The sequence below is a fragment of the Gracilinanus agilis genome, chromosome 1 (genome assembly GCF_016433145.1).
Source record: "Gracilinanus agilis isolate LMUSP501 chromosome 1, AgileGrace, whole genome shotgun sequence".
Classification (NCBI taxonomy): domain Eukaryota; kingdom Metazoa; phylum Chordata; class Mammalia; order Didelphimorphia; family Didelphidae; genus Gracilinanus; species Gracilinanus agilis.
The window spans coordinates 763,502,399-763,517,607 of NC_058130.1; the positions used below are offsets into that span (position 1 = coordinate 763,502,399).

At 40.0% G+C, this 15,209-nt stretch overlaps 1 protein-coding gene across 1 annotated transcript in view; it reads left to right on the top strand.

Moving 5' to 3' along the window:
• Positions 1 to 14,795, top strand: part of RNFT2 (ring finger protein, transmembrane 2) — a 58,973-nt gene extending 44,178 nt beyond the window's left edge. The window contains exons 5-9 of the mRNA XM_044685442.1: positions 4,378 to 4,411; positions 6,733 to 6,882; positions 9,443 to 9,508; positions 10,422 to 10,523; positions 14,661 to 14,795. Of these exons, the coding sequence (XP_044541377.1) occupies positions 4,378 to 4,411; positions 6,733 to 6,882; positions 9,443 to 9,508; positions 10,422 to 10,523; positions 14,661 to 14,795 (487 nt within the window). The remainder of the gene's footprint in view (positions 1 to 4,377; positions 4,412 to 6,732; positions 6,883 to 9,442; positions 9,509 to 10,421; positions 10,524 to 14,660) is intronic.
• The last annotated feature ends 414 nt before the right edge of the window (positions 14,796 to 15,209 follow it).

A 15,209-nucleotide genomic window follows, 5' to 3' on the forward strand; every position in this document is an offset into this window, starting at 1 on the left:
CTCCCATCTCTGGGCCTGGCTCTCTATTCACTGAGCTACCCAGCTGCCCCCTACTATTTATCATTTTAAGCAAAGTACAATTTATTCCTATGTTTTCTCATGTTTTTAATAGGAATGGATATTATATTATGTCAAAAGGTCTTTCTTCATCTATTGATATAATTATATGATTTTTGTGGGTTCTTTCTTCTTGATGTGGTTAATTATGCTTATCATTTCCCTAATATTGAACCAGCCCCGAGTTCCTGGTATAAATCCAGTCTAGTCACAGTATATGATCTTTTTGACATATTGCTACAGTTTCCTTAGTAGTGTTTTCTTTTAAATTTTTGCATTCATTAAGGAAATTGGTCTTTCATTTTCTTTCTCTGTTTTGGCTCTACCTGGTTTTGGTACCAAAACCATATTTGTGTAATTGAAGGAATTTGGTAGGACTCCACCTATTTTTTAAAAAGTCTGTAGCATATTGGAATTAATGGTTCTTTAAAATGGTTCTCCTAAAATTCATTTGTAAATCCATTTGATCTTGGTGGGTTTTTTTTCCTTAAGTAGCTCATTTATGGCTTATTCTTTTTCTAATTTCTTTTTCTAAGATAGAGTTATTTATGTATTCTATTTCCTTCTCTGTTGAGATGGGTAATTTATATTTTTGTAAATGTTCATCCATTTCATTTAGATTGTCAGTTTTATTGGCATATAAAGTTGGATAAAATAGCCCTTATTAATTGCTTTTATTTTATCTTCATTGCCTCTGCATTCACCTTTAAATTTTTTGATACTCATAATTTGGTTTTCTTTTTTAATAATTTATTTTTATATTTATAGATTTAATAATATATTTTATTGTTTTTATTTTTTTAAAATAAAATTAGCTCCTACTTCAGGATTTTTATTTTGGTGATTATTTGGAAATTTTCAATTTTCTAATTTTGTTTTGTTTTGTTTTTTAGTTGTATGCCCAGTTTGTTGATCTCTTCTTTCTCTCTTTTATTAATGTAAGCATTTTTAAAATATAAAATTTCCCTTAAGTAATGCAAAAATTTTAGTATGTTATCTCATTGTTGTCATTATCTTTAATGATAGTCCTCAAGAGGTACATTAAATATTTCTGTTTTACTGCTTTTGTTTGGAAGTTTCTATACACTAATAATATATTTTTAATTTTTGTGAAGGTACTGTGTATAGCTGAGAATTGTTATAGTCCTTTCTGTTACCATTCAGTATTCTCCAGAAGTTTATCATATATAACTTTTCTAAAATTCTATTCATCTCTTCAATGTCTTTCTTGTTAAATTTATGTTTCAATTCATCTAGGTTCTGAGAGAGGTATATTGAGGTTTCCCATTAGAGTAATTTTACTATCTACTTCCTCTTGTAACTTATTTAACTTTTCCTTCAAGAATTTGGATGTTTTACAAACATCTCAGGGAGGAGGGAGGAGTGGAGGTGATTAAGGGAAGAAGTAGACAGTAAGGTAAGAAAGAAAGGATTGGAAGAAGGGAGAGAATTTGGAAACCCCCCCCCCAATTTTTTAAATGAATGTTATCTCAGAGACTCATGATGAAAATGCTATCTTCCCTCCGAAAGAACTGATGGAGTCTGAATGCAGACTGAACCGTACTATATTTCACTTTCTCCTTTTTTTTAATTTGAAATATCTTCCACAAAGTGACAAATATAGAAAAAATGTTTTGTGTGATTGCACATGTAAAATCTGTATCAGATTGCTTACCATCTCCAGATGAGGGGGTGGAAGAGAAAGAGAGAATCTGGAACTCAAAAAATTATTTTTAATGAATGTTTAAAATTGTTTTTATATGTAATTAGGGAAAATAAAAAAACTATTTAAAAAGAATTTGGAAGTTATGCCATTTGGTGCATATTTGTTCATTATTAATATTCATTGTCTGTCGTACCTTTTAACAAAATGTAGTTTTACTGCTTATCTATTTTAATTGGGTCTATTTTTGCTTTTACTTTGCCTGAGATCAAGATTACAATAGCTGCCTCTTTTACTTTAACTAAAGCATTATGAATTCAATTCCTGTCTCTTATTTTAACTTTGTGTATCTGTTTCTAGTGTATCTCTTGTAAAGAACGTACTGTTGTATGTTCTAGTTTTTAATCCATTATGCTATCTCCCCTTCTATTTTATGGATGAGTTCGTTCCATTAACATTCATAATTACGATTACTAACTCTGTATTTCCCTCCATTCTAGTCTTTTTTATTTGTTGTTTTTGAGGGGTTTTTTTATTGTGTTCAACTCTTCTTGACCCCATTTGGGGTTTTCATGGCAAAGATACTTGAGTAGCTTGCCATTTCATTCTCCAGCTCATTTCACAGACGAGGAAACTGAGGCAGTTTTTTTTCTTTTCCCAATGTATTCCTCTTTTAATAGACTCACACCCACCTCCTCTATCTAAGTAGAATCTTAACTGCCTTAATGATGATAAAGTTCTTAGGGGTTACCTAACATCATCTTATGATATAGAAATAGTAAACAGTTTAATATATTAAAGTCCCTTTTATTGTTTTTTATTATTATATATATAATATAATTTATTATTATAATATATTAAGTCATTGTTACCTTTTTATGCTTCTCTTAAGACTTATGTTTAAATGTCAAATTTTCTATTCACTCTAGTTTTTTTCATCAGGAATGCTTGAAAGTCCTCTATTTCATTAAATATCCATTTTTTCCCTGCAGGATTATACTTAGTTTTGCAAAGCAGGTTAATCTTAATTGTAATGCTAGCTCCTTTGCCTTTGGGAATATCATATTCTAAGCCCTCCACTCAGTGATAGTTGCTAAATCTTGTGTGATTATGGTTGTGGCTTCATGATATTTAGATAATTTCTTTCTGTACTTGCAATATTTTTTTCTTGACCTGGAAGCTGTAATTTTCTTGGGAGTTTTCATTTTGAGATATCTTTCAGATGGTAATCAGTCTGTTTTTTCAGTTTCTATTTTGCCCTCTGCTTCTAATAGATTTGGACAGTTTTCCTTTATAATTTCTTGAAATATGATTAGGCTCTTTTTCATCATAACTTTTAGGCAGTCCAATAATTTTAAATGAAAATGTATTTTTCTAGTCATGTTTTTCCCATATTTCATGTTTTCTTCTATTTTTCAGTCTTTTGACTTTATTTTCTTCTTATTGACTTATGGAATCACTAACTTCCATTTGACCAATTCTGATTTTTATGAAGTTATTTTTTTCACTTTGGTTTTGTGCTTCTTTTACCATCTGACCAATTCTGATTTTTAAGAAATTGTTTTCTTCATTATTTGAGGGTGCTTCTTTTACCAAACTTATATTCAGGACATTTAGGTAGTACAGTAGATACAGTACTAGTTAGGAAGTTAGGGTTAGGAAGACCTAATTTCAAATCCAGCCTCATGTACTTCTTGCCTGTATGACCCTGGACAAGTCACCTAACTTCTGTTTGCCTCAACTATAAAATAGGGTTGACATTAGCACCTATCTCCCAAGTTATTGTGAGAATCAAATAAAATAATCTTGCTCACTATGTTCCAGACACTGTGCTAAGCATGTAATATTTTTTATTGTTTTTATTAGTAGTGATAGTAGCATTTTACCACTTGGCTAATTCTGATTTTTAAGGAGTTATCCTCTTTAGGATTTTTTGTTCCTCTTACCTGGTTATTAGTTCTTGTTTCATAATTTACTCACATTGTTCTCATTTCTTTTCCCAGTTTTTCCCCTGCTGCTCTTATTTGATTTTTAAATTTTTTTGGTTCTTTTATAAAAATATGTTTGTTGGGTCTTCTGGGATTCTTTTTTAGCTTCTGTCCAATCTGCATTTTTCTTTGAGACTTTTTTATGTCTTTTACTTTTATGAGACTTTTACCTATAGATTTAAATTTTAAACTTTTTAAAAGTTGTACTGGGGATATGTTTGGGGAGGTCAGCAAAAATGTTTCAAGGCATTGCCTTCTTGTGTCCTGAACTTCCTTGTCATCATAGAAGCTTTTAATGGTTAGGTTCTTTTTTGTTGTTGTTTGCTCATTTTTAAGCCTGTTTCTTGACTTAGGACTTTAAAGTTGGACTCTTCAGGGAATATTGCTGATCTGAGTAGTCTTCTTGGCCTCTGGCTACTATCATAGCTTAGTGGAGTCCTATAAGTTTTCAGTGCTTCCAAAGTAGTCTGATATCAAGGAGAGGTCTCAGCTAGGTTTCCTGATCCCTCACAACCATGACTGCACTTCTCTTCCCTGGAACTGCAACCCAGAACTGTGTGATGGGCCACAAAACTGCCAAATGGCACCCAATCCTGCTCCTAAGACTAGTACAGGAATCACTTGGAATCTTTTGGATCAGGTGTTCAGCCCACCATTGTTGTCTCCTAGCTGCTGCTGCTTCCACCAGCTAGTCTTCACCCCAGTATCCACAGACTTCTCTTTCTGTCTTCTCAAGCTGCCCTGAGATAGAAAAATGACTCGCTGTGACTTTCTTGGCTTTCCCACTCAAAATTCAGTTTGGTGTGTTTTTTAAGTTATTGTACTGGGGATATGTTGGGAGAGATCAGCAAAAAATGCTGACTTCACTTGGCCAGCTTGGCTCCACTCCTCCACAGTTTCCTTTTCAATATAATCTGACCCATTTTAAAACATATCTCAGGTAGTTTGTGCATGAAAGTGTCTCGGTGCATTAGACGTAGGTGGAAAAAAACCTCATCAGACAACTATTCCAACTTACCTCTGAGGATGCAGAGAGAGGAATTACACTCCACAATGGACTCAACAAGAACTAATCCATCCTTTTCCTGAAGCCCTTCAGGAAGGAGGAGCTTAACAAAGACAACCCATTCTCTTTTGGGATAGCTCTAATCCTCAGGAAGTTTTTCCAGATAACTAACTGATATTGTCTTCTTGGCACCTTCCCAGCATTATTCTGCCCTTTGGGGCCAAGAGGAACAAAGTTAATCCCTCTTCCCCATGGCAGCCCTTCCAAGATTCAGAGAAACCTTTCCTTCCCTCCACATGAATCTTCTCTTCTCCAGGCTCAGCATTCCTAATTCCTTCGCCTGACTATGGGCAGCCAGGTGGCCCTGGGCTTGGAATCAAATCAAGAAGACTGATCTTCATGAATTAATCAGTCACCTAGTGATTACACTCCTAACCCCTCAATAGAATGACATTAGGAACAGGTGCCTGGACAAACCAAGGAGAGAGTTTCAGGATGATCCTAAAATTATATTCCACTTATTCACTAATTAAGGATAATTGAAAACTGAGTGCTACTTTACCAGGACAAAAGTCAATTTTGGTTTTGATAATTAAGAAGCTCAGTGAAATCTTGCATTGCTGTCTCCCTAATTCAACCATGTCTGGAACAAATGTGATAGAAAATAATCTGTAAAAGCTTGTCTCCCTGCCCCAAACTCCCTAAACATTTCCATCTAGGACAGTGATGGTGAACTTTTTAGAGGGGCAAGTGATGTGAGAAATATCCTCAGGTGTGTGTGGAGAGGAGGAGGGGAGCAGCTCAGCCTGACATGCCTCTTACTTTCTAGTAACAAACTTTGGTGAACTACGTGTGCCCACAGAGAGGGCTCTAAATGCCTCCTCTAGCACACGTGCCATAGGTTCACCACTATGGATCTAGGATATCATTGATAAGAAATGAGTGTTGGACTAGGAATGAAGGAAAGACTTGTTGGAATCCCACCTCTTCAGTATCTGACTCAAAGACACATAAATTGTGCCACAGACTGATTCTTCCAGAATATCACACAATACATTTTAATAAATATTTTGTGGGTTAAAAAAAACTAGCTGTGTGACCCTGGGCAAGTCATTTATCCCTATTTGCCTCAATTCTTCATCTGCAAAATAAGCTGGAGAAGAAAATGGCAAACCACCCCAGGATCTTTACCAAGAAAATCCAAATAGGATCACAAAGATTCAAACAACTGAAAAAAAAAAACCAACAAAGATCTTCATATGGTACGGTCTTTCAAGACCCTTCGCTCTCCTGATGGCTCTTTAAATTCCTAGTCAATCCCCTTTCTTCATCTTCCCTGTTTCCAATTTTTCTGCCATTTCCCCCTGAATCTTAGAGCTGAAAAGTTCTTTATCATCCTCATCCTGAGTAAAAATAAAGAACACTCAAGGATCAGGGATTTTGCCAGTGACTATCCCTATTACTGCCACAAGTTACCACCCATCTCCTCATTAGTAGGAAGACTTTGAGAGTTTCTGGGGCATCTTTCATCCAACCTGGTAATGATCCCCTCTCTGCTGACTTAGGTTGGTCCTCCGTCCGCAGACCAACAGTTGATGTCATTCTGCTGAAAATTCTACACGCAGCTGGTTCATCAGGAACCACCAACTTGGGCTATAGCTTCAGATTGAAATAGCAGCATCCCCCGGAGGGACGAAGCTGACTGTCAACCCCCTTACACCCTCTAGTAGAGGTGTAGGGTTTCCATCCCCCTGAAATGCAATCTAAATGCCTGCTCCCTTCACCTTTTGATTTTTCCTGGGAGGCAGGCAGCCGCCGGGTGAGGGCAGCGGGCAGGGGTTGCCTCTCCCTGACACTGGTCTCTACCCCCATTAGAAGCTGGCTTAAGTGCTTCTAGATACTGATTAATGGCCCGTGGAGGTCTCAGAGCATCATTATCATGGGTGTCCAAGCCCCTCTGACATTGCCCTTTGGGTCTTTAACCATAATCATAATTTATGCCTTTGGTGTGGTTACAGGGCAAGTTCTATCTGGTGATTGAGGAGCTGAGCCAGCTGTTCCGGTCACTCGTTCCCATCCAGCTGTGGTACAAATACATCATGGGAGATGATCCCTCCAATAGCTATTTCCTAGGAGGGATCCTTATTATCCTGTACAGCCTTTGCAAGGTGAGGTGGAGCAAGGAAAGGAGATTTCCCATACTGGGAGAAACAGATGGTTCTTCTTCAGCAAGGGAGGAGGGAGGAAAAGAGCCCCCACTGGATCATTACCATTATCTCTTGCTTATGAAGTGGACCATACGTATAGTGTCCATGAATCAAATTAGTCTAAATTAGCTCGTGATTCCACGTTTTTTTTCTTAATCTAAGAGAGCAAAGGGTAGAGAGAAAAAGAATAATATTAACAGTCATATGTGGTAGGGATTTCAGATTTTTTTTGTTCCCCTTAAATTATTATAAGATTATGGTCCATGAACTGGATCATTGGTTTTATTAGAATGCAGGTCAGCATTTTATCTGCAATTTAGACTCTTAGAGATTTGCTTAGAGCACCCAAATGTTAAGCGACTTACCTAAGGGTTCATGACTAATATATATCAGAGGCACAACTTAAACCTGGGTCATCTTGACTCCTTAGCCTGCTTTCTCTCTGCTATATCACAGTGCCTCATATCTTTCTACATTTATCAGCTCTAAAATGATGGTGGTTTCCCCAGTGCACCTCATGCTCTTTTGTATAGTTATTAAGAAGCAAGAGGCACAGTTTCTAGCCCCATTTCTGCTACTTGGTCACTGTATAGCTATGGGAAATGGGCATTACCTCTCTTAGCTTGTTTTTTCATCTGTAAAATAATTTAAAAGTTTAATTTAATTTAATTTATTAATTATAAAATATTAATGAAAATTAAAATTAATTTAACAAATTAATTTAATGAATAAATAGATTTGAATTTAAAAAATAAAAAATAAAATAAATTAGAGACTTGATGTAGGATTCGAAGTCAGGTCTTCCGGACTTAAAAATCTCTACCTTAGTGGAGTTTATAGCACTCAAGAGATTATTATAGGGTTTATTTTACATCAGTCATAGGATCATTGGTTGAAAGCAAAAAAAAGGGCCTTAAAGAATACCTCTCCATTTAGCAGATGAGGAAACTCAGCCCAAGACAGTTTAAATGGTTTGCAGAAGGTCAGACAGGCAAGTAAGTGCCTGAGAGAGGATTTAACTCTAATTCCCTAACTTCTTGGAGTTTCCAGCTCTCAAGAGACTTTTATGGGGATTAAACCAGTCAAGAGTCACTAAGTAAGGGGCAGGTAGGCAGCACAGTGGTTAGAGCATCAAGTGTGGACTCAAATCAAGTCCTGGTTTCAAATACAGATCCTAACTGTGTGACCCTAGGCAAGTCACTTAGCCTCAATTGCCTTGCCCCTTGTAAGAAATAAAATGGATATAAAAGGATAGATTTAAAAATATTAGAGTTTTACCAGTGGAAATGCATGTCGGCTATGGGGGGGGGGGTGAATGGGAAAGTAAAAACATGAATCATGTAACCATGGAAAATTTTTCTAAAAAATGAAATTAAAAAAAAAACATTAAAAAGTATAGCAACCCCCCCAAAATAAATAAATATATGCCTTCCGCCAAAAAAAAAAATAGGGCTTTAAAACATTTATTAACAGCCATTAGAAAAGTGAAACCATGTGCCATATTAAAAGTTAGTTTGAAAGGACCGTCATTACCTCCTCCTCCCATCCTGGCTCCTGTTCCCAAGTCAGAAAAGAGGAAGTACCAATCCAGTCTCCCACTATTTATCCTTCTATCTACAGGATTACACTTCCTCTTTTCTGACTTGACAAGAGCCAGTTGGCTCTTGGGAAATGTAGTTTGAAAGAGCCCTAAATATCCACAGGAAGTTTAGATCAGGGACCTCAAAATTAGTTCAAGGACCCCCAAATTTCCAATTTCGCATCCTGCCACTTTCTATTTTAAAATTGGCCCTAAAAATATCAATAATATGGAAATAGATCTTGATCAATGACACACGTAAAACCCAGTGGAATTGCTCATCAACTATGGGAGGAGGTGGGGAAGGGAGGGAAAGAACAAAAATCTTGTAACCATGGAAAAATATTCTAAATTAATTAATTAAATAAAATTTTCCAAATTCAAAAAAATTACTAAAATTGGCACTAAGAGAAAAGGAAGGAAAAATTTTTTAAAAGTTAATAAGAATTAGTTAAGCACCTGTTGCACATTAGAGACTATGCTGGGTGCTAGGATTACAGAGATTAAAACAAAACAGCCCCTGCCTTCAAGAAGCTTGTTGGAAAAAAAAAACAATTTAAAATTAAAAAAAAGAATCAGCTTGTTGGGGAAGGCGAGTGGGGGAACAACTTTTACTCAGATGTCAAACATAAACAGTACAGAGTCAGCATGAATGAGATAATGCGGATGGGAGCTCTTTGGGAAATGATGAGTGCAAGCCACATGGGAGATATTACAAATTCCCCAGAATCTAGGGCCATGATGGAATCTCTAGACCTTGTGTGTTGGAAAGACAGCATCCAAGGATTACGCTGGAAGGGACCTTGTCTCAATTCTTAACCTTGCAAAGGTTCAAGTAGTGTTTGATTCTTCTCGCCCGCCCCAGGGTGGGTGGGCATTGGTAGGACAGAGTACCTTCTACCGGTATGGAAAACAGTTGGTCATTAGGCTTTCTTCTTCCAGTCATTTGACATCTGTGGCCGGTTGGGTGGCGTAAGGAAGGCCCTGAAACTTTTCTGCACCCCTCAGGTGAGTCCCATTCAAATGAAGGTCCAAAAATGTTGGGTGGTCAATTAAAGAAGTTTCGGGGATTCCCTCCTTCACAACACCCCCAAGAGCTTTATAGGTGTGATATGGGCATGGCATTGGTCAGAGGAGACTCTAGGTCTGGAATGAGCCAGCATTAGGAAGACCCACTAAGTTCCAAGAGCTGTGTGCTAAGCCCTAAGGATTACAAAGACAGAAGAGCTCGTAGGCTAGTGGAAGGAGGAAACCCTTTGACTCCAGCTGGCAGTTGGGGAGAGGGAGTGAGGATGGGCACCTCTAGGAGTCTTGGCACACAACAGCATTAACAGCAGACACTAGTTAGATGTCCACTGTGAGCAGAGAATCCCTTGGACTTCATCTCCCAGAATCCTTTTCCCTTCATGCACGTAGCATCCTTACGTAACGTTTAGACGTTTGGTGTCATTCCGCCTCTTGCTCTCTTCTCTCAAGACCAAGGCTGGGTGAGCACCCTTTTTATTCTGAGGTTTTATTTTCCTTTTTTCTTCAAGTTAGTCTTAATAAATCTTATTCAATATAATACTTGGATATAGTATATATATTAATTTTTAATCTTACACACTTAACCTCCATTGCCTAGCCCTGACCACTCTTCTGCCTTAGAACCAATACACAGTATGGATTCTAAGATGAAAGGTGAGGGTTTAAAAAAAAAAGAAATAGAGCCTTTTAAGCATGGGAACCAGCCCATTCTGGGAAGACGGGGAGATGGAGAGGGAGGGAATTCTAATCACTCACTCACTCACTCAGTGGACGTTGATTAAGTGCTTTCTCTGAACCTGCACCCCAGGAGAACAGTCTGTGCCACATAACTGTGGACAGGAGCCTGTTCTTTAACTAGAAACCATGCTTCTCTTCTCCCTTCTTCCCCACCCAGAACTACGGAGTCCGGGCCACGAGCCAGCAATGTGCCGAGGCTGGGGAGATCTGTGCCATTTGCCAAGCTGAGTTCCGGGAGCCTTTGGTACTGATGTGCCAGGTGAGTGAAAGCCGTCCCCCCCCATTTCCCAACCTGGAGGGGCCAAGGGAGACTTTCTGAGTTAGAAGAGACCTCAGGGGCCATCAGGTTCACCCTTACTTGACCAAGAATCCCTGTGGTTGTGCCACCCCATGGACCTGGTTGTCCAGCCTCCACTTGAAGACCTCCAGGAAGGAGGAGCTCACCGCCACCTGAGGCAGCCCTTTCCACCCTTGGACGGCGTGACTTGTTGGGAAGTTTTTCCTGACATCATTGCTAAAGCTGTCTCTTTGCCGCTTCCCCCCATGGCACCTGGGTCTGTCCACTGGGGCCAAGCCTAACTAGTCTCATCCCTCTTCATGTGACAGCCAGCCCTTGGAAGGGCTGTGTGAAGTCACGGTCCCTGGAGTCCTGGGTCATGTGAAGGAGGAGACTGACGACTTTGCTCAGGCCCCTGGGGATGGTGGTCCAGATTCCCAAGCCCCAGAGCCCCTGGGGAGGAGAACTGTGGTTCAGGGACCCGTCTGTGGGCACAGGAGCTGGCAAGCCTCTTAGCCATCTCCTCATCGACGCCTGTTTTCGTGCCCCTTAAGAAAAAGAGTATTGACATCCCCACCTACTTAGGGCTCTCTCTCTCTGTGTTAAAGCAAACTGAATAGCTCTTCCAGGAGTCCTAGTAGGTTAATTCATTAGTCTGCTATTTAATAAACATTTGTTAAGCACCTATTATGTGCCAGGCACTGTACTAGGGATACAAAAAGAAAACATTCCCTGTCCTCAAGAAGCACCCATTCTATTGAGGGAAAGCAGTCTAGGAATGATTATACAAAAAGTAATTTCTGGAAGGAGGGGACATCGGGATGGTCTTCCTTTAGATTTAGAACCAAAAGGGATCCCATGGGCCATTGAGTCCACCCCCTCCCCCATTTTACAGATGAGGAAACTGAGGCCTATGAAGATGACATGTATAGGTAGTGTCAGAGGTGAGATTTGAACCCAGGACTGAAGTCCATAGCCAGTGCTTTTTCCATCCTGCCTTGCTGCCTCCTTCAAAATGAGTCAGGGGGGCAGCTGGGTGGCTCAGTGGATTGAGAGCCAGACTCAGAGATGGGAGGTCCTGGGTTCAAATCTGACCTCAGACACTTCCTAGCTGTGTGACCCTGGGCAAGTCACTTGATCCCCATTGTCTAGCCCTTACCACTCTTCTACCTTAGAACCCATATACAGTATTGTTTCTAAGATGGATGGTCAGGGTTTAAAAAAATGAGTCAGTTCTCATTTTGTCACATCATAGACTTGGAGGCAGGAGAGATCTTTGAGGCCATCACATCCTGCCCCTTCATTTTACAGATGAAGAAACTAAAGCATGACCTTTGAAACAGCATGCAACTATTAAGTATCCAAGACAAGATTTGAACCCAGGTCTTCCCAGCTCCAAGTTCAGTGCCTCACCTTCTCTCTTCTAGAGATTCTAAGAAGCAGATGTGGTAGGGGGAATGCATTACAGGCATGAGGGACAGACAGGGCAAAGGCACGACAGTGGGAGATAGAATATTGTGTATGAGAACAGCAAGAAAGTCACATAGAATATATGCAGGAAAAACAATGCTCAAGGGGCAGCTGGGTAGCTCAGTGGATTGAGAGCCAGGCCTAGAGACGGGAGGTCCTAGGTTCAAATCTGGCCTCAGACACTTCCCAGCTGTGTGACCCTGGGCAAGTCACTTGACCCCCATTGCCTACCCTTACCACTCTTCTGCCTTGGAGCCAATACACAGTATTGACTCCAAGACGGAAGGTAAGGGTTTAAAAAAAAATAATAATAATGCTCAATAAGCTGGAAACGGTTGACTAGAGGCAAGCTGTGAAGACCTTTAAAAACTAAACAGAAGGAGGAAGCGAGGTGGCTCAGTGGACAGAGAGCCAGGCCTGGAGACAGGAAGGAGATCCTGGGTTCAAATGTGACCCCTATACTTCCTAGCTGTGTGACTCTGGGCAAGTTACTTAACCACCATTGCCTAGCCCTTACCGCTCTTCTGCCTTGTTGGAACCAACATTTAGTATTGATTCTAAGATGGAAGGTAAAAGTTAAAAAAAAAAAAAAAACAAGAATTTACATTTTATCCTAGAAGTCAAAAGGAGCAACTGGAGGGTTTTGACCCATGGAGTGATGGGGTCATACCTATGCTTTGGGAATATCAGTTTGGTGGCCATGTGAGTGATGGTCTAGAGAAGGAGAGTCTGGAGGCCAAAAGACCCCTCTGCCATAGTCTAGGTGAGAGGGAACCAGAGTGACAGCTATGGGAGGGAAGGGAAGGGAGGGCGAATTGTCAAGTGGAATCGATAAAGAAGGCAACTCATTGGATGACTTTGCCAAGAAAATCCCGAATGGGCTCACGGAGAGTCAGGCATGACTGAAACCACACGCCAACAATGACAATAAGTGAATGAGGAGGAAGAGTTGATGATGAATGAGGTTAGGAATCTGGTTCCTGGAAGGATGATAGATAGTGGCTTCTAGAGAAATCGAGACGTTAGCAAGAGAGATCAATTTGAGGCGAAAGAGAATGAATTTTATCCTAGACGTGTTGTGTTGGAGATGCCTACAGGACATCCAGTTGGAAATGTCCAAGAAGCAGTTGGTCATGTAGGGTTAGAAGACAAGGGAGAGGCTTGGGCTAGATATTGAGATCCGTTTCTTCATCTATGGAAAGAGGAGGTTGAACTGGATAATGTGGAAGACCCCCCTCCAAAGCCTTTGCTCTTTGAGGGATATTTGAGTTTGGGGTTCTTAATCTTCTATGGTAGAGGACATACCAACAAACATCGAGACCCAGAGCCTTGAAATATAATTATGCCTATATGTCTTGACTCCTTGTTGGAATATGAGTTCCTTAAACTCCTTGAGAGAAATGACAATTTTTTTGTTTATCTACTTTGTATCTACGAAGCTTGGCCCCCTCAATCCTATCAGCTTTTATGTACTGTCTTCCCCACTAGAATGTAAGTTCCTTGAGGGCAGAGATTGTCTTTCTGCTTGTGATTGTATTCTGAGGGTGCTTTGACTCTTAAAAAAAAATCCTTACCTTCTGTCTTAGAATTGATGCTGAGTATTGGTTCCAAGGCAGAAGAGTGTAAAGGGCTGGACGATTGGAGTTAAGTGACTTGCCCAAGGTCACACAGGCAGGAAGTGTCTGAGACCAGATTTGAACCCAGGACCTCCTGAATTCAGACCTGACTCTCTATCCACTGGGCCACCTAGGCTCTTAATAAATATTTGTTGACTTGACTAGTGCAATGCCCAACTGTGTGGTACCTTCTTAATAAAAGTTCATTAGACCATATCTTAATGCTCATTGTATCTCCTGTAATTCTTAGCATGGTCCCTTCCATGTGACAGATGCTAGATGAATAAACTAATTTTCAAAAAACAATTCAGAGGACAGCTAGATGGCTCAGTGGATTGAGAGCTAGGCCTAGAGACAGCCTCAGACATTTCCTAGCTATGTGACCCTGGGCAAGTCACTTAACCCCCATTGCCTAGCTCTTACCACTCTTCTTTCTTGGAACCGATACACAGTATTGATTCTAAGACAGAAGCTAAGGGTTTTAAGAAATAAATAAACAAATAAATAAGCAGATAAATAAATAAATAAATGGATGAATGGGTGGATGGATAAATTAATTAATTAATTGATTGATAAGTGGATAGATAGATAAATAAATGAAAGTTCATTAGATGAGTTTCCTTTGCATGCAAATTTAGCATTGTGGTACCCTAGAAAGAGCCATGAATTTATTATTCGTAGACTTGAGTTCATATCCCATCGCTGCTATTTACCTAACTTATATGACTTGACACAAGTCATTTCTATTCTCTTAGCCTCAATTTCTTCTAGAAAAATGAGAGAGTTGGACTAGATGTCATCTAGGTTTCCTTTTCCAGCTCTAAATGGAGGATCCTAATTTTGCATCCCCACCCTCAGCATCCAGCCCAAAGCCTACAGTAGTAGGTACATCATAAATGCTGGTTGAGGTTGGGCAAATTTGAATGACCAGAAGGATGCCCTTGATAGAAATAAGGAAGCCAAAAAGAGGGGTGGAAGGTAGAGTTTCTCTTTTGATCACATACTCCTCCCACTCCACTCTTTGTCCCCACAGCATGTCTTCTGTGAGGAGTGTCTCTGCCTTTGGTTCGACCGGGAGAGGACGTGCCCTCTCTGCCGTTCGGTTGCCGTGGAAACCCTGAGATGCTGGAAGGATGGCACCACTTCTGCCCATTTCCAAGTGTATTAGGTCAGAAGACTTTCAGACCAGTGGAAAGGCCCAGGGGAGCAGATGCTGAGAAGGTCCCCCGGATCTCCATCACCCACCAATCTCATTTAGATGGTTTGTTCCCAACAAAGCCTCCTGTCCTCAGCCACATTCCATGAAGTCTATGCTGGTGAATAGCTGCTAGTTTGAGTCTCTTCCATGGGACCTTGTTCACTCTAGATCAGAACTGAGACCCTTGCTTCTCTATCCTTCCCTCCCTTCTCCTCCATAGACTAATGAAAGCCCCCAACCCTGATGATGGTCTCATCCCTTCTCAGCCAGGTCCCCTACAAATCAGCCCTAAAAGAATCTGACATGGTTCCATTGAATCGCCCAATCTTTGAGCCTTTCTTACCCCTCAGGAAGTAGTGGACAGTCTTAGTCACCTAACTAGTC